This window comes from Manis javanica, chromosome 6 (assembly GCF_040802235.1).
Source record: "Manis javanica isolate MJ-LG chromosome 6, MJ_LKY, whole genome shotgun sequence".
NCBI lineage: Eukaryota > Metazoa > Chordata > Mammalia > Pholidota > Manidae > Manis > Manis javanica.
The window spans coordinates 86,229,914-86,257,889 of NC_133161.1; the positions used below are offsets into that span (position 1 = coordinate 86,229,914).

The window sequence follows — 27,976 nt, forward strand, 5'->3', positions numbered from 1 at the left end:
CTCTTTCCCCTCCTCCTGTATTTTACATCTTCCTTTTTCAGAGTTTTCATTTAGTTTTCATTTCATACCAAAAAATGTTAGTGAAAATTTCCAGCCTATTTTCGAGTAGTTTTATGATTTGGCAAAAAACCAGAAGCAGATAGTCTTTGAAAATCTGGCTAATGACTAACTTGAGTCATGCATGGGAATAAAAGATTAGGGAGCTCATATTTAGAATGCCCACCCCTTTATGTTCCTCAGTCTCCCACTTTCTTATTGGTATTACTTCTCTAACTCATGCACATTCTCCACAAATGCCCTCTACCTCAGACTCATTTTTGTTTCCCATGACTGATTATTTGGGGAGTGTTTATACTCAGAAAGTCATTACTAATGATTGAGTGGATGGATCCTTTTAGCTTGCTCAGGGCTTTCTGCATATGTCCCTCCTCCACAGCTACTGGGAGAGGGTAAAACTGGTGATCCTGTGATCTGAACTAAATTCAAAATGCTTTTTCCCATAAACTCTGTGTTGTAAATGGTGGTTAGGTGTACTTATATTATAGTGTATATTATATAGTCTACATATATATATGTACACATTATATATATATAAAATAGTTTATGCTAAACAGGTTTTTGTGTCTTGAAATTGAAACACCAACAACATACTTTTGAAATAGAACCATTCAGAAGATGGAAGCAATGCAGAATGATCTATTTGCTTTTTATGACAGATTGCAAAAAATGGATACAAACTCCTATTCCTGTATGTCTTTGTTATTCTTCCCATTAAGAGGTTGGGCCTATTGATTCTAGACTTGGCCATATGACTTGCTTTGACCAAGGAAATATTGTGATTTAAGCAGAAGCTTGAAAAGTACTTGTGTGTTGTGGTTTGCCCTCCTTGGAGATTGTTTCTTTCTTGAGGCTGGAAACCCTTCCACCATCATGTGATAACTAGTCAACATGTGGCCTTGGACCAACTTTCCTGCCTACTGGCTGACACAAAGATGAAGCCAATCTAGATCACCCAGCCCCAACTGATCCAGCTCAGACCAGAATTCAGAACTGTGAAAAATAAGAAATGGTTGTTGTTTTAAGCCAGTAAGTGTTGAGGTTTGTTTTGCAGAAATATGTAAGTGATAAATCTATAAAAATTTCTTGTAATAAGCATGAGATGTTCAGGAGACTGTGAGGGTAATAGCTATAGCAAAAATAATTTTAAGTGCCAACCATAGAATCCTTCTTTCATCTGGAAGCAAGCAGATAGATATTGTCCAACTAAACACAGCCTTAGTTAGATGCCAAAGAGCTGAAGACTGTACTAGGCACCACACATGTTTACTCCAGAAGTTATGCTGATATTCCCTTCAGCATTACCCATAGTTAAGACTTGGATTTTCAAATGTTTCAGGGTACGGTTGTTACAAACATTAATATTTATGAAGAGGGATGTTTGAATCTTCAGCTGTATTTAACAAACTCTACACCAACTAAGACTTACTCCTGGCTTAGGTATCTTCTCAAATTCCCTTATTATGAGGCTTTTTTCTTCCATTAAGCTGCAAAACAAAACAGAAAACAAACCCGTTTGGCCAGAGTACAAAAGGGTGATCTATTTCTGCAGTAATAACTTTTTATATTCTCTTCTCAGAATGTGCTTTCCATGTTTGTCAGGCAACCTAATGTCTTTTCTTTACGATAGCTTCATGATTCCCACAGGCCCACTTAGGTGCTTCTTCCTCGGTCCTCCCACAACACGGTGTACACAAACCCATTAGAGCAGTATCACATAATAAGTGCTTGGAGCCATGGCCTCCCCCCTTAGACTCTTGCTCCTTCCAGGCAGGCTCTGGGCCTTTTCCTTCTTGATATTATTTGCAGTGAACTAGTGCCTGTCTGGATTACCACAACAACCTCCACTGGTTGCACTGAATAAGCAGATCTCACTAGAGTAGGTCTGGGAATATGGAGCTAAAGATGCATGCACACCAGGTTTTATTTTTATGAAATTTTACTTTTAATAATGTAAATTAAGGTTGGTATAATAAGTATGTGTCACATTGAATTTGATATAGATTAGTTGTTTGGGCCACAAGGTGAATCTGAATTTTTCAGAGCTTTGGATACTTATGCCTTTGCTTTTAGAGTTTGCAGATAAATTGACGATGTTTTACTTCCAAGCTATTGATCATACACCTCACCCACGCTGCCACCAGGGGGAGGTAGTGTGCTGCCGTCTTCTGATTGTAAAGCAACCTGAGTGTTCCTAAATTTCAAAAATGGTGACATGAAGTCTTCCCACAAGATAGATAACGCTTATGGTCCTTTCCTTAAATGAATACAAAATTATCTTTTCTTTAAACAAATGTAAAATATCTAATTCTTTAGGACACTGTTAACTAATTACATTTCTACCACGAATTTTTCTATTAAGAAACACTGATTGGCTTTTTTCTTTTAAAAGATGCATATTTTTCTATTTATAGAGAAACACAGCATTTGTAATCCCACCCCTGTAACACCACAGTTGATCATTTAAATTTTCCTTGTATCTTTTAATTAAACTATATTTTATGTGTGTGTGTGTGTGTATAGATTGAATTGATTTTTACCCAATATGTAACTAAAATATTTCCCCAATTTGAAAAGCAGACTTCATAATTAATAATTAAATAGCTAGTTTCAAGGTTTTCTACTGGATAGGTGTACCATAATAAAAATCATCCCAAATAATACCTAACTTTTGCTGACCCTCATATATGCTAGATATTCTACATGAATCATTTCTAAACTTCAGAACCTTGCTAAGCAGGTGTTGTTACCGTCATTGTACAAATAAAGAAACTGAGGAATCAAGCGCCTTTTCCAGAGTCACACAGTCATAGTCAAGGCTGAACTGACATTCAAAGCCAGCTGTATCTCACTCTATCCAGAGCACTTTTCAGTATCAAGTTGTTTCTGGAATACATTATTATCTAACTATTCCACTATTTTCTAGAATTTAGACTGCTTCCAGTTTTTCACTTTTATACGTAATAATGTAATAAACATCTTTATGCATCTGTCTTTTTCTTCCTTTTGGATTATCATTTTGGGATGGTATTACTGTAAACTGTGTGCATATGTAACTCATCTATATTAACTCCTAACCTTTTAAACTGACTTAAAATTGAGTCCTCTGGTATTTCAGCTTTCCTGACTAAGGGGTGCTTCAGTGTCACAGCTCCTCAGAATTAATATTTTTTCTTTAGCAAAAGAGTCCTAACTGAAACCATGTCATCAAAGGTTTTTGATTTTAAGGTCTTGTGGGTGAAGAAACAATGCAGGAAGCCCTATTTTCTGCCATGTGCAAGAGGCATCATTCACTGTCAGGAATAGAACCAGCCTGAAAGGGTGGAAATTTCAAGAAGGTAGATTTCTGAACCCATACAAAGCAATATCCATTCAAGAGTCAGGCTGTCCAAAGCTGGATGGGCTGCTATGGCTGGCTATGCGCTCCTATCACTGGGGGTATTTAAGAATAGACTGGTCACCAAGAGAAGACTCAGGAGTTTCTAATATGTAATCAGGGCTGAGAACCCCTTTGGGGACCAACAGTTCTCTGACGTGAATCAGAATCACATAGGAAGCTTCAAAAAATTCAAATATTGCTTTGGATGGGGAGTTGTGGACAGAAATTGGAATCATTAGTTTTAGTGCTGAATCTGCATCTTAAACAAGTGTCCCAGGTGCTTCTCTTTCAGTTATGAGGATAACATTCTGTAACACCTGTTCTGATCCTGTTCTGTTCTTAGTTGTCCCAGGGAGAGCAGGAAAGAATTTTAAAAACATTTAGAAGGTAAAATCTGTTCCAGCTGTGAGTTTTTCATTACTGCTAATCCTGATGACCTATTATGCCCCTCGGTCATATTCTAACTTTCTGGAATTCCAGATGCATTGTTCAAATAATCTCTCTGTTCCTTTCTTCCCCAGTCTATTACTTGGTTCTAACTTTGCTATCAATACTGGACTAAGAATGAAAAACAGTATTAAACCCCGGACAATTCTAAACCCTGAGTGAGCACCAACGAGGATGGCTGGGACCAGCTGTGGGAGAATAAATAGTCACCAAGGCCAGGATCACGTTGGCAGAGTCCTGCACATGTGTCACCAAGGCCAGAATCATATTGGCAGAGTCCTGCACACGTGTCCCCACTCTCTACATCGTTCCCGTGACACAGCGGTAACCGACCACAGAAGGCATCAGGGTTAGCATGAGAGACACAGTTTATTTGCTGTCCAATTAGAAATTACTAGAAAGCAGAGAAATCCAAAGAAGATAACAAAATGAAGGCAAGGAAAAAATTGGAAAGAATATTGGAGAATCTTTTCAGGGTAAGTTTTCAGCAAGTTAATAACTTACACTTTGTTTCAAAAATAAATTCTCAACAGTATTCATTTACTCATTTCATTATTTACTTATAATGTATTTGCTTAAGTTAATTTAAGTGGATTATATATTCTTCACTGAACTGCATATTTATCAAGAGGTCATTGGTGAATATTAATCCCCAAACTGAAACTATTGCAACAGATTTAATTATTAACTGACCACATAATTATGCTTACCATTACTATGTATTAATTTATATTAAAACATGAGAACTTGTTGTAGAGTAAAATCTTTTCTCTAGATTATTTGAACAAGATGGAGTTCTTTGTAGTTGCCAGTGATTCAGAAGTTCCTAAAGATGTTGGGCTGGAGGGGTGCTAGTTATTTGGCCTTCTGTTATTTAGACCCTGAATAAAATGAGTTTGTTGTGCTCATCTGAAAAATACCCTGCACATTTGGATGACTAGTTTTTTCTCACTAGCTTAGTTTCTTTATTTTTATGGGGATGGAAATATCTACTTTTGTCCTGGAGAAGGAGTGCTGAGTGAATTTGTTTCTGTACCATGTAATATGAAATATGTTAAGCCAGGGTAATACACAGCTGATAGCTCTTTCCACGTATTTCTTCTGGTATCATTATTTTTATGAAAATAAATTTGTTAATTCTTGAGCTGCTAATATTTGAGAATATGAAGGAGTCTGCTCAGGTTAAAGTATTATGCTTTGCAAATTCTCTGCAGATGTGCATCGTGAATGTTCTTGTTCACTGTAGGCCACTCTGCACAGTGCCCTCCCTAACCCAAGTAACTCAATGAACAATTTGCCTGTCTATACCTAAAAGGCAAGAGTTCTGCTTGGTTTTTTTATTTTCCCTCTTGGCAGGAATACTTGGAAATTTTAAACAGTTTAAATATCAACTGACTTATGTTCCTCTTACCCTTTCGTGGAAATGTCAAGCATTCATATTTTCAGTACTAATGAACAACCACCAATTGTTTTAATTTCATTATTTTCTCAACTGAAAGAGTGCTTACAGAGCACAGAAATAGCTAAGCCTTTCTTTTTATAGATCTCACTGGTGAGTGTGAAACAAGTTTAGATTAAAAGACAAAAAAGAACTCAGACTTTTTTCTGCCTGAGTATCATTCTCCTGATTAAGCTAGATTTCTTCATCCCATACTTGAAAAATAGACTCCAAAGAGGATTGAAATACAGGGCTTACAAGGTTCTCAGGTCACTCAAGTCATTTGCTTATCTCTCAGCAGGACTGAATTACATTTCCTCTGCCAGAAACCTACCTACTTTTAAAAATAGCCAACGAAAGTTCTACCACCTTAAATGGTAACAAATTCTGGGAGAGAAGCTTTGGCATCCTCTTCATTACCCAGGCATAGCACACAGCACATCACAGCATACAACCTGAATTGCAATCATTTTGAAATTCAATCTAAATAGTGTGATTTGCTGAACAAAGTCTTCCACTGACTTGCTACTCCACAGAAGGAATCTCCACAGAGGAAATTCTGGAAATTACATTTGCCCTTCTACCAACACGTTTCTGCCTTAGTTCACTGAATGGCATCCTCCAGATTTGGATAAGTAAATGTGTCTTCCAGAAGGATGCAGCTTTCCTCCTTGAGCCTAAGGAATACTTCAGTAATAGGAGAATAAGGTTGAGTATGTGGTCTGTGTTCCTGTATTGGAAGAATAGAGGGAGCCAGGCGTAACACTAGGCTCCCATGGGCTTGTTTGGAAAGTGCATGAGAGGCACTCGCCATGCAGATGTATGATCAGTCAGGTACTGCAAAAAAGGGGAAAGGCCCTGCTACCATCAGAGCCACAGTGGGCAAGAGTATGTGCCAAGTCCTTGTCAGGGAGCACCGTTCTTTGGTGTCAGCTCCCAATGCTTGTGGCTTTCCTGACACATGGAAAACACAGCAGGGATCTCCTTTTTCTCAGTGTCTCCCTGTCAGTTGAACTCTTTTCTAGAAGTTGTGTAATCTTGTCCAGGGGCTGGCCATATGAGAGAATCAAGGAAAGAACGAGGCTTGTAATCATTTTAGCGTCATTATTTCATACTCACTGTACCTAAAATTCCTTATTAGTCTGTCTTATTCTAATTTTGTTCTTTGGGAGCAGTATCTGTCTTTGGTGTGATTGAGAGAATTGTGTACTTACCTATGTAATCTGTACTGATTATGGAACTCCCTCTCCTTCACTGCATTATATTCATTTTGATACTTAAGAAGTTGCTCTCTCATTCTGGAGACCTCGGTGGTGAATGCCTCTGGAAAATCATCAGCTTGCTGCAGATGAAACTGCTGTTGCTGAATTTGCTCAGTGAAATGTTTGGCATCCTGTAGCAGTTGAACCTCAGACTCTTGTGTGCTGGGTTACATGAAAACAGATTGACATAATGAGAAAGGGTAAACCTTCAGTACCGTTAGCTCCCCTGGGGTGTCTCGTGAGGAGCAGAGGGGGCATGTCCACACTGGTCCTTCCATTCCTGGGCTTAGTTCACTTTGGTGACATTTTTGTGCCATATTGCACTAGGTCTAGGGGCAAATGGAGCACAATCTAGCTGAGGGAATGGGTATAAACAGGTAGGTGGAATACCAGGTGATGAGTGCTACACTAGTGGCCAGATCAAGGTGGTAGGAGATGACAGAGAAAGGATTAAGTTGGATGGGAATGTGATATTTGCACTTGTCTTTGAAGAGTGATCATGACTTCCAGAGATTGAGGGAATAAGGAGAAGATAGGGGTCCTCTGTTAATTGCTCCAGCAATGCTGATTCTTTCAGATTCTTGAATTCTCCTTTTGTGAGTATAGGAAAATCTTTTCCTTCTTAGTGAACTAAGAAACAACAAAGAGTTTTCTAGTGACATTTTACTAGGAAACTAGGAAGAAAAATTCCTCTATAAAATTATGGACCTAAATTAGTTTACAAATTTTTAATCCTAACTTTAATGTCTGGCTAGAGCTAGACTTGAATGTCACAGTAGAGGGGGATTCCTACAACCCCAGTTGTACTCTATGGCCTGTGAGCCTCTAGGGAAAAGGGTTAATTATCTGGCTAGAAGCAGATTTGAATGGACATAGAAACTGGGCTTGATGAAATATTCTAGAGCTCACTCATCAATGCTGCAAGATCTTATCAGTTCCATCCTTCCCTTACTTGATTCGTCTTGCCCAGAAACCCAACTTTGTCACAGTAGCTAGTTCTCCTGTTCAGAAGCAAGACCCTTGCCATTCCCGTTTGAAGCCATCACTCTCTTTTGGTGCCTGCTGCCCACCAAGTTTTGCCATTAGGATAATGCTTCAGGTTTCAGCTCATTTGCAGAGATGCCCAATGACTCGAGCAAGCCTATCTCAACTGAAGTTACCATGTCCACCCTTCCCCCCTTAACATGTCATTCACTCAGTACTATCCAGCCAGAAATTCATTGGAACATAATATGGTCTAGGCACTATGTTAGGTGCCAAATAGCAAAAGCAACAGATACAATGATAATGTATAATTTCCATTAATGAAAGCTGGAGTTGTGTCTAACAATTCAGTTTCTTTGTATGCTAATATACTTTTATAAGTCTAAAGTAATATGAATCTTCAACTATGGAATTGGAAAGTACTGGCTTGGGCCACAGTGCCTGTTTTCCCCCAGAAAGGAGGTAGACAAGATGGTTAAGGTTCCAGCCAGACCACAAATGGTAATTTACCTGCTTGGACTTGAAATATAGTGTCAGCAGAAGAGAATTTAACAAGTTTTATAATGTGGTTTCTATGGAAAACTCATTCCATTTCAGTTCAGCACTTGCAGCCTGTATCTGCCTTGCTACAGCCCCAGCCACAGGATGCAGAGTCTCTTCTTCATGCCTTCCCGCCCACCAGGCAGAGAGAGTGGAAGAGAGTGGTGGGTTTCTGTCATGACGAGAGAGGGAACTCAGGGTTCAAGAAAAGGTAAAATGTGGGTAGAGGAAGGGAAGTAATGGTTTTGCAACACATTCTGGCAGTAGGAAGGAATAATGCCATAAACTTGGCCCTGTATTAGTATCTCACTGGAACCTAGGAACTGAGTTTGGGGCCAGTAAAGGAGGAAGCCAGGCCAGCACCCTGCAAGACTCTGCTGAGCTCTAGATTTGAGCTATCCAGATGGTGAGAAATGTTGCAGTATTCCTTGTATCTGCAACGGGCTTGGAGGGATGCTGGAGAAGTGCGTGGAGTTTTCCCCCAGTTTAGCAGCGTGAAGAGATCACCCCAGATTTTTCATCTAAATCCTCTAAGTTCCTGAGTTTTGACAACAGTATGAACACACTAGCAGGCCAGACCAGTTGTGGGAAGTGGAACCTCTATTTCGGGTGAGGGGGAGGATTTAGCCTGGGGCTCCGGTGGAGGAGGAGGGAGAGCCGGAGCTGGGGGCTCTGAGGGACCCAGAGGTGGGTGGAGGTGGGGTGCAGTGAAGGTGGAGGGTACCCCAGGATGCAGCTCTGCCCTTATCCTCATCATCTCCTCTTCCCTCCTGCTCTGTCCTCAAAGTAGCCAATGACTCTGGGCAGGAGAAGAAGTAGGGGTAATGGTTGGAGACTGGGGGAGGAGAGGAAGGGGGAATGGCAGGATGAGCTTCTATGTATTGCTGTTTCTCCTCGGCTTTTGATGAAGACAACATGCAAGGCTATGAGGCAGGAGGTGGGGAAAAGGAATAAAGCTGCTTGGAACTAGCAAGGAGTAGCAGCTGATCAGGACTTCCCCTTCTTTCTTTTCTCTCCTTCCCCCTTGATTCCTAAGGCTGATAGCAGGTACTCAGGAAACCTTGTTGGGTTATTCTGGGAAGCCTATTCTTCTGATGTGCTTTGGATTGGGGTGGGCCTAAGGAGAGAGGCTTGGGGTGGAAGGAAGAGGTGAGAAGTAAGGAGGGAAATCTCAGCAGTCGTAGGCTGAGGGTCAGAGAACCTGTACCTCTGAGGGGTAAAGAGAGGTGGGGAGGAGAGAATTCCACTTCCACAGATGCGTCCTGTAGCAGGTATTGTTGGTGTCCCACAAAAATCTCCTTGGCCCACTCTGGATGTCACGTGTAGCCTTGGTGGACAGTTACCATACATACCAACTGCACCTGTGTGCCTCCACCTAAGAACTTTCTCTGGCCATAGGAACATACTTGGCTTCTCAAAGGGCAAGCTAGAAGTGTCAGGAGCTCATGTCCCTAGAAGCAATCCCTAATCAATGAGGAATGGAAGTTAGTGGACAAATATCCTAGTTTCCTTTCCCTTCAGTGAGGACATTGTGAGGTGTGTTCCACCCAGTCACTCAGAGGGTCCTCAGTTAGACCAAGCCCCAGTTGCCCCCCACCCCAGTGCTAACCCCCAACTGGATTCCTCCCTTCCCCTTCTCACTCCCCACTTTCCCACCGTAATTTCTGGTATCACTTCTCAAACTGCTTGAACCCAAATCTTTGCCTAGGGGTCTGCTTTGGGGAGAATAACACAGTTGCCAATACCAGTAAGAACTGTAAATATAGTAAGAGATGTCTCCACATCAGTAAACAGCATACCTTACCACGGTATCATGCAGCAAGGTATACTTGGCTTTTAACTCTGCCATTCTGGTTCCAGGAAGTTTTCCCATAGCATGTAACTAGCAAAGAGAACACAAGATCACTATTAGCCATCACCCCCTTTATGCTTTAAGCAGAGATAAAGTGGATGTATGGATAGAAAGTCTTTCAATTGAACATTAGAAAAAGTATGAGACAATGTGATATATTAGAAAGATGCGGGGTGTTTAGAGAAAATATTTCTAATTCTATGCTCTGTGTTCATGGACAAGTCTTTTACTCTCTAGACTGTGATTTCTTTATCTGTAAACTGAGGGAAGGAATTGAATTAAATCCATCCAGTTCTAAAAAAACATCTTTCCAGGTTTAGCAGAGAACCTGAACAGTACAGATTACTAGGATGGCTGTTTGTAAATTGAGAGAACAAATAATTATTGAGCATCCATTATGAGCAAGTGTTGTACATCAGTTATTTCAGTCTCAAAATGTTCTGCAAAGTGGGGATTATCTCCATTCTAACTAAAGTAAGAAAAGTAAGTAACTGTTCAAAGTTACAAAGCTAGTTAAAGGCAGAGTCATGATTTAAACCGAAGTGGTCCAGCTCCAAACCACCACCCTGTACCATGATGCCTCTGCTTCTACTGTCAAAGAGGCATGGAAGTTTATCCAGGTATAAAGTGTTAACTATTTATTCCCTTTTCATTTCTGGTAAAACTTTTTATTTACTCTCTGTGTGGGGTGAAAAGTAGTTAATAAATATCATAACACAACATCAAACACTAAAGTTTTACTGTAATGCAATGAGCATTTGTGTTAGGTTTGACTTTAACTGAACTACTAGTGACCAGTTTCAAAACATAGAACTGAAGAAAAGATTTCTGTTTTACAATGCCCAGTTATTCTTACCTCCAAAACATTTCTTGAATCCATCCACTTTCCTCTCCCTTCCCTGATCCCACCAGTCTAAGTCACGTCAGCCCTCAGCTGGACTATTACAAACTTCCAACTGTCCAACTCCCTCCCTGTTTCCCTGCAGGGCCCCCACCATCCACTTTCCATGAAGATCTTTTAAGGTCTCATTATGGTAGGTGTTCAAGACTCTTCAAGTGGAATGGAATTCAAGGCCCTTGGTATGACCCCAGAAGTCCTGTATGACCTTGCTACCCTCCCTGGCTCCTTTCACGAAGCACTTGTCCAGCTCAGAGCACTGCAGCCACACTGGCTGCCCTCTGTGTCCATAAATGCATGACTCTCTTTCCTTCCTCAGGGCCTCCACATTGGCCATTTCTCATGTTCCTCAACTTCACTCAACTCTTTCTTCATATGTCGGCTCACATATCAATCCATATGGAGGCCTTTTCTGGCTTCTAAATCTAAAGTAGATACCCACACACACTACCCAGTCACCCAGGGGTTCCTCAGTGAGACTGAGCCCTGGTTGCCCCCAGCACTGCACTTCTTCACATGTAACATATTACAATCTGCAGTAATAAAGGTACTTAAGTGATTTTTAAAAATAAGCACCATGAGGAAAGGGCCTGGATTACCTTGTTCTTCACTGTATCCTTAGCCAGTAGAACCCCAGGCACAGTGTAGGTGCTTGGCAAATACATGCTAAATGGGCAAATGAATGAATGTAACTGACAAAGGCAAAGGTCTGAGTCTACGCAGCAGAGTTTCATGGTCTCACTACCCAAATCAGGGTAGTAAAACATTGCTAAATGCACTATGAAACCATCTCTTCTTTGTGAAAATGTTTGGGATCTTTCATGACAGCCCTATAGGCTGGTGCCAGGACCGGGTTCCAATCCCCACAGCCCTCATTTTTTATATAGGGTGACTACGATGAACAGGATTCACACTTCTCACTATGTTAAGTATCCTCGAATGTATTCATTGGCCACCTCAAATATAATTTATATATAACTTTTGTAAGTGTTGAGTTGCTGTTGGTAAGTTGACCTAGAATTACATGTTATAGATATTTAATTGAACACATAATTTGGTTCTGCAGTTTTCTTTATGTATTTTTGAGCCAGTATATAATTTATTTCATGTCCCAGACATTTTCATTAGCTCCAAAAGCATGTAAGGCATAGGCACTGTGCCTTTAAAGTTGAATAGGTTTAAAAAAAAGCTTTGCATGTGGGAACTCAAAGGAGACAAGTTACTGGGAAAAAGTTATGAAAAGGCAAGTGTGTGTGTTTGTATGTGTATATGTGTACTATGAAGGCCATATGGAAGCCAGCCTTGTAATTAGCCAACAAGATAGCGACTAGAGGTAAGCCACGGGGTAAGGTAATTATGGACTCACATGTTTAAAAACACATATAGTATTTAGTAACTGTTTTTAAGCTGAAAAGACCATTACCTTCCACCTACTGCCCTGCATGATTGTAACAGAAATGAATGTGACATAGGCCCTGCCCTAAAGCACCTCACAATTTGGGGAGACAGACACAAAGGACATTGCAGAATGCTTAACTATATGCAGTAGATTCATTGTTAGTAAATAACTATATTTAGTATTTTGTAATTATTTTCTTTATTTGTAAGCTACAGCAAGTAAATAAAATTACAGATTACAGATTACTCCTGGAGGGTGGAACTTCCAGCATGGTGATGTGAACAGCTTGACGAATCTTCTTCCTCAAAGAAACATTGATTAGACTGGTCGGAATTATTGAAGACAACCAGTAAAGTCTCTGGAAATTGACCAAGGGCATGCAAGAAATTGAGAGGCATTTGTTCAACAAAATGCTACAGAAACTGGGCAAGAGCAGTGGGAGACTGGCACTGAAACCCTGGGCCACATCCATCACCCCTAGCTCCACGTGATGGAAGAACTGTTCTGGGCAGGCTTGGCATCTCCCCCACCTTCCTGCTGCTGAAGTTCTACAGAGGTGGGTGGGCATCCCCAGAAACTGTACTCATCCTCCCCTCCCCCAGATGTCCTGTGAAAGAGCTTCATCTGGTGGGGTGGGGGACTGCAGCTGTTGGGTATGGGTAGGGCCCACCCCCACTCAAGCTCCTGCTTTATAGGGAGACTCTGGGCAGGGCAACTAAAGAGATGAGAGTCCCCTGTCCCCCCAGTTCCTGCTGATGCAGGTCGGGGCTGAGGAAGCTGGAAAGCCCTGCCTGAGGATGCTCATTTTATTTGGAACAGAGTGTAGAAAGAATACCATGCCCTAGATCATTGACAATAACAATAGATCAGGTTTACCAGTAAGAGGAGGCTAACAGCTCAGCGGTACCCGTAGAGGCAGACCAACAGAGGTCTAACAGAGAAATCAGGGGCCAGAGATGGTCAAAGAGGACACTGCTAAAATTACACCAAATATTTCTGGTCCAGAGGCTGTGGAAGAGCCCAGGGCCAACCACTCAGAAGTGACCAGAGAGGGTACTTGCAAGCTCTCAGTCCCTGAACTAAAGGTGGGGCAATACATAAACTCCTTAGCTTTGGAAGTGCTCCCCAAGCCACATACAGACTCGGTGGAAAAGGATGAAAACTTCTCTGGCTGGGGCGGGGCTGGGGGTACCTAAACACAATCTCAGACCAACTGATGGCTGACCAAGCTGTGCTGACCCAGGGCAACCCCCAGGAAGTTGGCCTCAAAAATAAAAACAAGGACAAACTATTTATGCAGAGACATCCAAGGCTACACACTATGAAGAAAATACTTCACAGAATTTGTCTGGCCAAGTCACTATATAAATAAACATGAAAAACAATAACAGAAACAAAACAGCAACAAGAAGAAGCCTGGAGGGGATCAGAAACCAGACTTGTTACAGTATATTACCTAAAATGTCCAGTTTTCAACAGAAACTATGAGACATGCAAAGAAATAGAGAAGAAAGGTGAAAACTGGGTTAGGGGTACGTGTGTCAGACTTAACATATGACTTCAAGGCAGCTATGATAAATACGTACAAAGAATGAAAGGAAACCATATTTAAAGAATTAAAGGAGACTATGACAGTTTATCAGAGAATATCAATAAGGTACTGACCTAAAAGGAGAAGAACTGAGATATTAAATGATGTTCTTTGATTAGTAAGAATGTATGGTATTTATATTTTTATTTTTGCATATCTGTATTTCCTAATTTTCTCCAATATATATTTACTACTTTTAATAATAAAAGGCTATTGAAATGTGTTTGAAAACTATTACCATAATCAATAGGGATTCATAGCAGAATGTCAAACTGGAGAGCACTGGGAGCATATCCAGCGAGACTGGGTGAGCCTTTGGTATGTCTTCATAGTTTCTATATCAATTGGAAAAAGTTAGATCAAAGATGTTCAGAAAAAGGGTTGATAAGCTATCTTTTATTTGGTCAACCCTACATATCTGTCTTAAAAAGAAAAAGACCAACTCTGAAGAATAGGTTTTAGTCTCCTAAAAATAAAAATCATAATGTGGGTATTAATATTCATCAAAAAGTGACTTTTTCTGTAAAACTGTAAACTGTCTCCTTAAGCAGGTCTATCTCTGGTTAGAAAACTTTAGACTCAATTCTAGTAGATGAAATGCTTCACTCATGAACATAAATATGGAAAATAATAGTTACATTTCCACACTGCTTGATTCAAATGGGTACAGAAACTAAGTTTGTCATGTTTGAAAAATGCATAATCTGAGAAATAGAGCATAAAGCCCAATCATAAGTTGTCAAAGAGTATACACAACAAAAGGTTAAATATAATGTCATTAAGTTCATAAATATGATTTCACAATAGATACTTGTATTACTGAATTGCCTTGTTGGTGGTTGAGATTGGAAGGAAACATTTACTCTAGAGCTGAAAGTTTAACAAGAGTTCATGATTCATGGGTGACATGTAATAATATGGAAAAAATTTCAAAAATTGAAATTCTAGGACATTCCAGGGAAAGTAATAGCTCAATAAGAGCTTTTACCAAGTGAACTTATCTGGAAGGGGGTGAGAGGAAACAATTAGGTGTTTGTGTGGGTGTCAGCAGGGCAACTAAAGTGCCCGTGGTCATTAACCTGCTCTCTCCTTGTTGCCTCTGACATTATCTACTGGTTTGGTCTTAACGTGACAAACAGTTGGCATGCTTTGGGAGGTAGCATAAACTTGGAAGCACAAATCCTTACCATCCTCATCACTCTCTCACCCTCTCCCTCTTCTTATAGTGATCAACAACATAGCCATTTAAAGTAGTTTATAAATTCATTTGAGCTCTAAACAGTGATTCATCACTCCTTTTGTCTGACTTTTCTCCTTGGTTGTTATGCCAAGCTTTAGCTTTCCCATATACCTAACTCACCAAACAAATTAGGCCACCTAGACTCATCTCCTACATCAACAGATCCATTTATCTATAGCCACACTCACCCTTAACTTCTTTCCCCAGATCTCAAAAATGAAGTCTTCCTTTCCCCCTGGTTAAAGCAAACCCAGCCGCTGGTGTTTTCAAATATATACTCTCCTGCCTCTTCCTAGGCACTGAATCCTCAGTTATACCTTCTCTCCTTTATGATCTCTACTTTTCCCTCTTAAACTGGCTTGGTGTAGTACAGTAGTCAATTATTTCACAAGCGGACTTTGCTTTCAATTCCTGTTACTGTTTAACTATGTGTATGTAAGGAATTTGTTGTAGTGTCTAGTACACAAATAAGAGTTTAATCTACATCAGTTATTTTATTGTTATTATCATTAATACTCTCCCTAACCTAGTATTGCTCAAGTCCTCATTTAAAAAGCAAACAAAACAAAATCTGCCTTGGGTGCTATGCTCCCATTTGATTACCCCTTTCTTTCTCTCCTTAACTTTCATTTCCTTTTTTCTCAAAAGAGTAGTCTCTGCTGTTTATCTCCATTCCCTTACCTTCCAGTCACTCACCAGTCCAGTAACCAGACCACCAGGATATCACTGAATTGGTTAAACTGACCAATGACTTCCTCATTTCTCTTGCTGATGTTGGTATTTTTCTCTTTGTCACTGTTTTTCAGAAATTTGTTTATAGCATGTCTTCGTATGGTCTTCTTAGGCTTGAGACTTATTCAAAGTTTTGGATTTAGAGTTTTCATCAAATTTAGAAAAATTTAAGGCATTATTTCTTCAAAAATATTTTTTCTGCCCCCCTCTCCTCCCTTTTTGTGGCTCTAATTACTCATATGTTTTTGGCCATTTGCTGTCCACCAATCACTGATGTTCTGTTCATTTTTATCTTCCAGTCTTTTTCTTCGTTTCATTTAGGATAGTATTCTATTGTTATATCTTAAAGCTCATCAATCTCTTCTTTGTGTTTAATATGTCTAGTGAATTTTTCATCTGACTGTACTTTTCACTTTCAAAAGTTTGATTTGAATCTTTTTATAGCTTCCACTTCTCTCATTATGCTCTTCTATTTTTTTCCAACATTCAAAATATGTATAATAGCTGTTACAATATCCTTATCTATTGATTCTGTTTGAATGAGAAGTGAGACTCTTCCTTCTCCTCACCTATGTATTTTAGCCAAATGGGCCTTCCTGAACCCCAAGTCTGTCTCCTCAAACCACTGGTCCATTTGGGTTCCTCTCCCTGTGCTGTTACTTGGAAACATTCTCAAGTAAGATGGGGTAATTGCAGGCCTCACTCATTTATTTGCCTACTCTCAGGGATGGTGTCCTGTGCTGTGTGCGTCCAAAGACTGAAAACCATTGTTTTACCTAATTTGATCCATTTTTTCGTTGCTTAAGGCAGAGGGTAAATCTGATTCCTGTTATTCCATCTTGGTTGGAAGTGGAGCCCCAGTGACCTCTTAATTCTTAAATTCAAGTGACATTTCTCAGTCCTTATTTTACTTGATAATTTTATGACTTTTTTACTATTAACTCATTACAGTTCATCATCCTTGGAACTTTCTCCTCCTTCGGTTCCTGAGACATTTGGTCTCTTGGTTCTCTCCTTACTCTTCTGTTTTCTTCTCTGGTCCACCCCTTAAAATTGGTGTTGCCCAGGATTTGGTCCTCACCTTTTTCTCTTTTTAAATTATTCACTTTCCTTAGGGTCTCTTATTTGCTCTCATTGTCTAACTACCACCTCCATGCTGATGACTCCCAAACACAGGGGTCTGCAGGCTCTCCTTCTGGACACCCAGGACTTTATTTGGGCAAGAGCCGTGTGAGACTATGGGAGTCACGGTTAAAGAATAATGGACATCTCTTTTGCTTAACATGTGAAATTGTTTACCTAAGCAATATAATATCAATGTTCAGGTATTGTGACCATTTTTCAGAGAGAAATTTAGAATTATGGAGAATTTCATCCATGGATCCTGTTGAACTAGGTATTATGAGATAGTTTCATAGAATAAACAGAACCTAAACTGAGCTATGCCCCAAGTCCTCATCACTTCTTACTGAAGGTGTGGCAATAGATAAACCACTTTCTCTGCCTCCGAGTCTTGTCTCCTTTGGCTGTGTTCCCCGTGCTGCCGGCAGAGTGCTCCATTCAAAACACAATGTCACCTTGCTTTCAACGCTTCAACGGATCCCATCCCCTTCGGATTAACTCTAGGTCCCACGGTACGGTAACTCGGTATGCAAGGGCCTTCGTTATCTGGCAGCTGCTGTCCCTCCCAGCCCGTCTCCTCACTTTCTAAGCCTCCATGACCCTTTCGGTTCTATAATGTCTCCCGAGGTAGGCAGAATGATGCTCCCCAGTCCCCAGCCAAAGACGTCCACATTCTAATTCCTGTGACACATAGATATGTTACTTTACGTGGCAAGAGGGACTTTGCAGATGTCATTGAGGATAGGATCTTGAGATGGAAGATTATTGTACATTATCTTGCTGGGCCCAGTCTAATCACATGAATTCTTAAAAGCAGAAAATCTTTCCTGGCTGAGTTAGAGAGATGAAATGGAAGGGGACGGAAAGATTGTTAAGTGTGAGAAGGCCTTGACACACTAGAGGGAAGGGGTTCTGAGACAGGGAGTGTGGGTAGCCCCGAGAAGCAGAAACATGGAAGAGCCAGGTATGCTCTTAGAGCTTCCAGAGAAGAAGGCAGTCCTGCCTCCCCATTGATTTGAGCTCACTGTGACCTACTGGACTTCTGACCTGCAGAATTATAAGTTAATAAATTTGTGTTGTTTATGCCAAGTTTGTGATATCTTGTTGGAAGAGAACTAGAAAATGAATTCAGTTCCAAAACCATACCGTGTCTTGGCATGTTCTATTCCCCTGTCTTTGATTTCTTCTCTCTCTTGTCCACTTGGGGAACCCTTATTCTTCCTTTAAAAAACATCAATGGTCACCACCTGTGGATCTTTCAAGAGACACCTCCAGGCAGAACTACTTCTTTCTCTCTATTGCTTCTGTATTTTTAGATGCATCTCTTATTGTGCACATTGTACTCTATTATCAACATGTGTTTAACATGTCTTCTCCACAAGGCGGTGCACTCCTTGATGATGAGAACCCTACTGTATTCATCTTTGAGTCCCAGCATGTAGCTTGGTATCTTGTAAATGCTCCATTATGTTCATTAAACTGTTGATTTAAGCCAGTGATTTTTAAACCAGTGACATAGTGGGAGAACTCTTGTTCATTCACTCACTTCCATTCCAACTTACCTGTCAGAAAAGGCAGATTTAAAAGGAGGAATAGATCGAGGTAACTTGGCCTGAACATAGACTTGAAAGAGCTGAGAATGTGCCATACAAAACTGGCTGCCTCACCCACAGCTGCTCTTCTCCCTTCTGTGTGCCTGCCAAGGCTCACAGGAGGAGGAGGTCTGGGACTGTTCTCCCACAGCTGTCTTTCCTCCCTCGGTGGCCCACCACAGGACTGCGAGGGGGAGGCCACAGGTGGCAAAGAGGGCCTCCCAAGAGTGAGGGCATCACATGCGATGGACATTATGGATGGTAATGCAAGTGCTCAGTTGTACGTAAGACTTCAAAGTTAAGTTACAATAATTTTAAGATAACATGTACAGCCAAATAAATAAAAAGCATGCCTAAGCATGTACATGCTGATGAGTGGCATTCCTTTCAAACACTCACATTTGTCCCAGTGAAACTGCAATTGCTTGAGACTTTAACAATCATTGTTCGAAATGATTTCTCCCCAACTTAACAAAAATCAGGAGGAGAGATGGTAGCAAGGTTGGAGTGGCTGTGAAACCCAGATGACTCTTCAAGAACTTCAAAGGGTGAGCCAGTGGTGAAGAGCAAAGAACTTAACTGGGCTACAGCCAGGGGGGCATTTACTTAAGGGTCAAATCATAATGAGAGCCAGGTAAAAACCAGTGAATGGGTAGTCACAAAACAGGAAGCAGGAGAGTAGGCATGGGGACAGGCGCTTGTGGGCCCCACGACAGGAAGAGTTGTGTTGCCCCTGACTCTGACAGATCATCTCAGCCCTTCACAGGCAGAGGACCCTCCTCTGATGCCCCTTTAAAGGCCGTGAGTGGGTTTAGGCAGTGAGAAACTGGGGCCCTTGGAGACCAGGGCACTTCTCACACAAGGGTTACAAATGTATGAAGAGGGTGTGCACAGCTGTCCAGTCGTTCATCTCACTTTTCATATCACAGTCCAAAGCCCTGCTTGACCTCAGGGCTGTCGCAGTAAAGGGGTGAGACCAGAGAGCAGCAGGCTGGCTCCCCAGGCCTGGCTGCTCTCTGTGCAGCTGAGCAGCTGTGGGCTCCCACCTTGTGTGCCGAGGGCACCACCCTCTCAGCTGGCTAGCACCAGCATCCCAGCTCAGGGCTGGCAGCTTACAGGTACAGGACATAGCCACTCCTCACACCAAAGAATTTGGGCCTCCTTGTGCCCAGCTTCCTGTTTGGAAGTTGTTTCTGCCCATAGTGCTCTCTCCAGTACTCAGAATAATAGTTTATTTAGCATAGAGACATCCGGGCAGCTCCTGGCATCAGGGTGTGGGCACCACAGCTCCACTTACCCTTCTAGCAGGCAGCTTAGGATGGACAAGGAAGCCTTTCACTGCTAACTTCAGAAATGTTCTTTAAAAAAGAACAAAAACCCAAAGTTGCAGCTTGAACTTCCCCATTGATACATAAAATGGAAACTTGGGAACAGAATATGGGGATGATTGAGTTCCACTCTTGCTAATTCACTAGTAAGGGGGGCTTAAAATCCCGGCAGCATATTTGGGCAATCTATTTAATTTTTGTTAAATTTATTCCTAGGTATTTTATTATTTTCTGTTCTATTATAAGTGTAATAGTTTTCACAATTTCACTTTTGGGTTGTTATTGCTGGAGTTCAGAAGTCATTCAGTTTTGTTCACCGAAATGATTAGTCATGAAAGTAAAGACTGATCCTCCTACCCCTGGTGTTCACCTCTTATGTGTTATACAAATGTTTCAGTTAGGGCAAAATATACTAACTCTCTTGTTCACTCGGTGTATCCTGAGCATCTAGAACACTGCCTGACACTAAGGTACTCAAAAGTATTTGATGAATGAGGCCACTATCTCTTACACATTCTTCAGACACAGTACTCATCTTCTGTTGAAATGCTCACACATCTGTCCACCAGACAGGAAGCTCTCTGAAGGCAGGGATCATCCTAGTGTCCCAAGAACCTTGCATAGCCCATGATTCTCAGCACAGGTCTGAAGATTCTGTTAGTTTCTAGCAGAGTCGGGGTGTGGTGTGCAGGCCTCAGCATATCACAGAAGGAGCAACAGCAGCCTGAAGGAGTGTGTGTGTATATATGCATGTGTGTGCACGAGTATAAATGTAAGAGGACATAAACTTGATACTGATTGTGAGGGATTTATGGATTGGTTGATGAAATACACACTCCCTATACAGGATGGAACAGAATATTAAGAGCCTTTGAATAGCAAACTTGTCAAACATTATCTCCTGATAGCTTGCCACCTAGGGAAAGTCCTTAACTCAGTATGATCTGCCTCTGAGGACCATAACTCAGCCTGTAGTTGCTCAGTATAACCTCGGTAGGTTGGGGCCAAAGTTAAGTGTCAGAAAGATTCAAATCCATGAATAAAAGCAGAAAATCCAATACCTGAGTATGTGAATCCTAACAGTTCAAGCCTAAACTCCTTAAAGGGCAAGAAATAGATTTTTAAAAATAACTAAATGGGTATTATAAAGTATTACATTTAAACATAAAGTTAGATCCTAAGAATCTTTTAGTTCATGTACTAACAGGAACCAACTAGTCACCTTGCAAATTTCTTGAAATACTGTAATTGAATTAGTAACAGATGGATAGCTATTACCCATGGCAATTATATAACACATTAAGCTGGAATTTCCTCAGAAAGGGTGGAATATTCAGAAATTAACACTGTTTTCCAAGAAATCTGGTTTTTATGATATTGGGAAGCATAGTTTTTTAGTTTGTCTTAGATTTCAAAAAAGGAGAGAAAGCCATATAATATCATCAAGTATAATTTAAATTTTTTTCACTTGATACCAACTTTGATACTGAAGCAAAGTAAAAAGAAATGAAATTTAAAAGTTAGAAAAATACATGCTAACAAGATTTCAACAAACACAGCTGTTGCTAGTTCACCAAGTTGACTATTACAAAATAATGTGCTTTCTGGCAAACATAAATAGCCTAATTTCATGGAAAAGCCACATTTCTAGCTCCTGATAGGATGTAACATTTAAGGATATGTAACCATTCCTACAGATTTCTATGTAAAGAAGATAAGAAACTACCTAAATCTTTCAAAATATGTAAGTAGATTTTATCCATGTCATAAAAGTGTATTTCACACCAGAGATTGCAAACTAGCAGCCAAAAGTATAAAAAAACTCTGCAGATGTTTTTAGTATACACACATTTAAAAAAAATTTAGAAAACTAGCTGGCACCATTTAAAAATGGCAGGTTTTGCCATAAAAAATGAATTTTCAGCTTCTCTTGAAAAATTATTAAATTTGATGATACTGAATTCATTTTCTAATATTACAACCAATTGTAATTTAGCAGAGACTGACTTTCAGAGATCCTAAAACAGTCTGCCCTACTCATTCAATGTTTGTACCAGGTTCTAACACCTATGCTGTTTCACTCATTTCTGTTATTTTTAAGGACTGTGTAGGCATTTGAGATTGGGACCTTGCTTTGTACATTTTATGTTATATATTATATATGTAATTTATTAATATACACTTTTTGGACAGATTTTGGAATATTGTATTCCTCAGGGTTGTCTCTGTCTCTCTTTCCTATCTCTGTGACTGTCTGAGCATGGGGTGCATGATTGCATTGTCTGAAGTTTAGAACTTAAAAGCTGTAAAATTTCTGGATTTTCTTATTGTTTTTCCATTCCTACTTCTGATAATTTTATGAAAAGATTAGATAAACATGAATCTGATAGTTTTTTCACTAGTTGACATACCTAAAAATTATTTAAATCAAAATATTTTATTATTTGGAGATTGAAATGTATTTTCAGTTCAATAAAACATATACCACGAAACAAAAGATAAGCTGAAAAGGCTATGAAGGCACTGTGAAAAAGTGTGTCAGCTAAATTTTGTTGGGGCTGAAAAACAGGAAGCATTCAGTTAATGTAAAGGGCTTTTCCTTATCTACAAACATTATCCTTGCAGTTAGCAATCCCTTTGGCTCTGTACTTTATGAGCTTTAACAAAAAAGCAAATATAATTTGTAAGGGAAGTGTGGATAAATTCTGAACACTTAGCCCAGCACTTATCATTTTAGTAGAGTTCAAGCCAAATAGGAAGTAAACATCTGGTAATGTGTCAAATGAGAAAATCATTTCCAGGCAAGGCAAGCATGTAGTCACGCACACTAGGGATTCTAAGAGGGGAGTTATCAGAATAAAAATAACTTATTAGGATATATCAGAGTGTGTGACTTCTGGTAAGATGGAAGACTGGACGTTCCATTCAGATAGAGACCATATCCATCTTTCACATCACTATATTCCCAAGGTCTGCCCCATGTGGAAGTCACAAACACTTGAGTAAGCAATAGAAACAGTATAATTGAGTGTTTAGCAAATAGAAGTCTTTCAAAAAATATTTGCTAAATAATTTAAGAAGTGAAGTTATTCAATAAATATTTGCAAAATGAATGAATACGTGAAAAATACAAATTAATAATTTTCTTATATCTTATTGAAAGTAGTGCTTATTTATTTACTGAGAGATTATTATGTATTATGTCAGGTACTCTATGTAATCTTATTCAGTCCTCACAATAATCCTATAAAATAAGTATTAAAATCTAAAATGTTTAAAAAGAAAAGAAAAAACTCATGATGATTGAGAAACTTGAGCAAGGTCACAAAGCTGGTAAGATGCTTTGTAGGGATTTGACCACAATCCTATTCTGTTACTCATTTTTAAGTAGGTTAAAGAAACTGGGAAGTGAGCAGCATAACCTTACTGATGGCATGGGAACAGTGTGCAACCCATTTAGAGAACTTAAGGTAATACAGGTTGACATATGTAAAAGACCGTGGAGAGGTAGATGATATTCGTAGAAGGACACTATGTCAAACTGATGCTGTGAGGAAGGGTAGGGAGAAAAAGATACATTAATTTCAATATCACTCTATAGTATAAAACCAAGAGAGAATAGCTAAAATTAATTATAAAAAAGAGGGGAAAGGGTATTGTAATGGGATGACTATAAAGATAAGCATTATAACAAAAGCACAAACCTTCCTAAATTCCAGAAGTTGAGCTATGAATAAAGATATAGAAATATAAAAAAAGATAAAGCTTAAAATAAAATTATAGTATAGAAAGAGGCAACAAGATGGAGGAGTGAGGAATAGAAGCTAAAATTCTCTGAATATACCTTGTTTTGTAGATATGATGTAGAACAGAATAGTACCTTAATTACAAAATTAAATTAAAAGCAATTGCTAAAAATTGAACACAAAATGAATCAATTGAACATAACTGTGTATCAAGTTGATGCATAACTGCACATAATAAAAAATATTGTATAGGACAATTAGGGAAGTATAAACATTAACTGGATATCTGATATTAAACTTTTGTTCATTGGGGAGAGTATAATAATGACATTGTGGCTATCTTTAAGGGAGTTCTTGCATTTTAGAGATACATACTGAAATACTTATAAGCAAAATGCTTTGATATTAGGTATTTGCCTCACAACAATTTGGAGTTTGGTGGTGTAGGTAATGAATGGGAGAATGAATCAAGATTGGCCATAAATTGATCACTGCTGAAGGTAGGTTTGAGTACTTGAGAATTCATTAAGTGATTTTCTTTACTTTTGTGTAGGTTTGAAACTTTTCATTAAAAGATTATACATTTTTTGATAATCCAAAGTATCTGAAGATGATTGTTTACGAGATGAACTTATAAAAAGATAGTTTCTTGATAAATACAAAGTTTAAAAACATATCGATGGAAAGATCTCATTCCCAACAGCAATAGAAGAGATTAAAAATCTGGACCTAAACTTAAGAAATGTGAAAGATCTATACACAGAAAATTACAAAAGTGTGTAAGGAAATGTAAAAGAAGATGTCCCAGGATGACAAAAATACTTTAAAAGAGGCCAGCTATCCCCAAATTAATCACTAGAATTTTTGGAACATAAAATATTGTAAAATACAGTTGGAATAATAAGTTATTTAACTTTTATAAAAGGAAGACTGATAAATGTGAATTTCCCTTTCAGATTTAAGATGTACTCTAAGTCTCTGATATTTAAACAGTACAACAGCAGCATCAGAATAGAGAATCACATCGATGTAACCAGAAAATGTCTTGTTTATACACAATTTAATATACCATTTCCAGTTAGTGCAGAGAAAAAATATTTACTTATTCTTCTAGGAAAAATTAAGTTAGGCCCTATCTTATGCTTTATTTTAAAATAAATTCTGGAGTATGAAATTCAAACATAAAAAATAAAACCATAAAAGTAATAGGAGAAAATGCACATGGATATTTTTATGATTGTAGTACTGTGAAGGGCTAAAAGGGAAAAGATTAATAGATGTAAAAACACAATAACTAAAGACTTTCATACATCAGTCAAATGTCAAACTTGAAAAAAGTATGCAAATAATATACAGAAGGTTAATAATACATATTTATTAAAAACAAAAATGGTTTTGGAAGTCAAAAAGAAAAACACCACAATAGAATGAAAAAAGAGTGCAAATATGTCACTAAAAATAAACCCAAGTCATTAATAATTACATGGAAAATTGCCCAACCTCATAAACCCAAGACAAAGCAGTTCTATTCCTTGGTAAATACCCATAGAGGTACATGTATAAGAATGTTCAAGTAGCATTCTTAGTAATAGATGAAAATTGGAAACAACCCCTATGTTTATTGGCAGTACCATGGATAAATAATATTGGTATAACTATACAATAGAAAAATACATGCAAAAATAGGGTTATTCTCACAAACATAACAAACCAAACACAAAAGAAGACATTTTGTATGATTCTCTTTACATCAAATTTAAAATACAGGCAAAACAAAAGTACAATATTTAAAGACTGATACTTAGGTGGTAAAACTGAAAATAATAGGAAAAGGATTACCTTAGAAGTCAGGGCATTAGCCCTACTACAGGGTGACAGGGCATGAAGGGAATGTCTGGGAACTGGCAATATTTTATCTTTTGACCTGGGTGGTGACTGAGTATTTGATTTGAATTAAACCTTTATATTTTGGGCACTTTATGTGTTTTAAACTTTAAAACTTTTAAGGATAAAAAACTATGTAGAAGATGCTAATTTTTATAAAATTACGAACATCCATTCAGAAAAATGATTTAAAATATTGCAAAATGCTGATAAAAGTAGTAGTAAATATTACACTCAACAACAACAAAAAACAACCTGATTCACAAATGGACAGAGCATCTGACATATTCTAAAGAAGAATACAAATGGCTCATAAGCACATGAAAAGATGCTCAACATCACTAATCATTAGGAAATGCAAATCAGTATCACACTGAGATAGATTCCACTTCACACCATTAGGATAGCTATTATCAAGAAAACAGAAAATAGCAGTTGTTGGAAGGATATAAAGAAATAGGAACTATTGTGCATGGATGGCTGGAATGTAAAATGGTAATAATGCAGCTGTTGTGGAAAACTGTATGGCTGTTCCTCAAAAAATTAAATATAGAATTACCATAGGATCCATCAATTCCACTTGAAGGAGGGAATCAAACAGGGTTTTGTACACCCATTTTCATAGCAGCATTATTCATTATTCATTCATAGCCAAACAGTGGAAACAACCCAAATGTCCATCAACAGATGAATAAACAAAATGTGATCTATACATACAATGGAATATTACTCAGCCTTAAAAATGAGTGATATTCTGATACATGTTATAACATGAACAGACCTTGAAGACATTATGCTAAGTGAAATAAACAAAATACAAAAAGGACAAATATTGTATGATTCTACTTGTATGAGGTACTTATAGTAGTGGTTTACCTTGAGACAAAGTAGAATGGTGGTTGCCAGGACTGGGGCAGCTGGGAAGGGGAATTTGTTGTTAATGGGGATAGATGGTGGGGAGGGTTGCATAACAATGTGAATATACTTAATGCCCCTGAAATGTACACTTTAAAATGGTTAAAATGGTGAATTTTGTGTTATGGATATTTTACCACAATAAAAAAAGTAGTAGGACTACAGTTGTCATATGCATTTCTTCATTTTTCTAATCTTTTTACAATGAACTTGTCTAATCTTTTTTACAATGAGCAAGCATTTCATTTGTAATCAGAAAAAAATTCTTTTTCAGAAAAGATTTTTTTTAAATGTGTCACATGCCTTCTAGAATACAGCTCTAGAATAGTGAGGCACAGGATGTTACTGAAAAAATAATTTTTCTGTAAGTTTGTACCCTAAGCCAGATAACATACACAAGCATAGACGGAAAGACAAATGGAAAAAACATTTATAGAGACAGATTAGTATGTATTTGAGAAATTGTCTGAATGTACAGAAAGACACGCAAATAGCACATTTGGGAACTCCCAATTATTTTGAAAGACCTGAAGGAACTGCATTGCTTTCTAAAACCACAGAAGCACTGTAATAGGAAAATTAATATGGGAAGACTATATTTTTGTAACATTTTCTTATAGTTTAGCTACAAAGTAAAGGCACTACAGAGATCAATCTAGTATAGATGGACTGGAAACTGAGAGACCTGAGCAGCCATAGTTGGGCTCCAGCAGGTCATTCAGCTTCTCCTAGACCTGTTTACTCCTCTGTAAAGGGAAGCAACAGGTCTTGATGACATGTAACATTATTTCCTGAGGTTTTATGGCACCATGAAAAGCTTGAAATAGATGTTTAATGTTAAACTTCCTTTAATAAACTCTAAATGCTATTTCTAAATATTTTATATTAATTACTGGAATATGTATCTAGTATATTCAGCTTCCACCTGACTATTTATTTTGCTATTTGCTGTAGTACTGGTGTTTTAAAATATGAAAAAATCAAGAAATTATAATGAATTAAATTGTTACAAAAGCAAATTGTTTAAAGAATAACTCCTTTAAACATTTGGAAATTGGATATGTTGACTAAAAATTCACATTGTAAGATAAATTGTTTGGAACTTACCATGTTCTAAAAGGTTATTTAACTTTGTTGATGGGCAATATAATAATAAAATCTGAAACAGCTGTTAACTGGCCACTGTCAAAATGATAGAGAAGACTTTTATTTCTGATATTCTAATGCTCTTATTTCAATCATATCCCCTAACTTTGTTCTCTCAATATACAGTCTGGAAAAAAATCCTACAAAACCTGCTTTCTATAAAGATTGTGGTACAGCTCCCACTGTGATTCAGTTTTTCTCCTTTTCCTGTGAGTCTCTTTTCTCTTTTTGCTTGTTTGTCATCTTTATCCCACACCTTCATCTCTCTGGGTTCCATTTCATTCTCCTACACTACATTTCTGTCCTCTATGTTTGGGTGGGACTTACAGGGAAAATTAAAGAAGATGGATCACATAATAAGCAGCAGATGTTAGCTATTTGTGGAACAGTGAGGAGGAACAAGTTAAACTTGGCCTAGACTCTC

The 27,976-nt window shown here is 38.6% G+C and overlaps 1 protein-coding gene and 1 long non-coding RNA gene across 2 annotated transcripts in view; one reads left to right on the top strand and one right to left on the bottom strand.

Annotated features, from left to right (window-relative positions):
- Positions 1 to 27,259, top strand: part of LOC140849934 (uncharacterized) — a 62,137-nt gene extending 34,878 nt beyond the window's left edge. The window contains exons 2-3 of the long non-coding RNA XR_012132361.1: positions 3,958 to 4,359; positions 12,498 to 27,259. This is a non-coding gene — a long non-coding RNA (uncharacterized lncRNA). The remainder of the gene's footprint in view (positions 1 to 3,957; positions 4,360 to 12,497) is intronic.
- Positions 1 to 27,976, bottom strand: part of CCDC146 (coiled-coil domain containing 146) — a 126,974-nt gene that overhangs the window by 46,347 nt on the left and 52,651 nt on the right. Inside the window, exons 3-5 of the mRNA XM_017668398.3 lie at positions 9,907 to 9,989; positions 6,536 to 6,745; positions 1,487 to 1,544 (exon numbers count right to left, since the gene is read on the bottom strand). Of these exons, the coding sequence (XP_017523887.2) occupies positions 1,487 to 1,544; positions 6,536 to 6,745; positions 9,907 to 9,989 (351 nt within the window). The remainder of the gene's footprint in view (positions 1 to 1,486; positions 1,545 to 6,535; positions 6,746 to 9,906; positions 9,990 to 27,976) is intronic.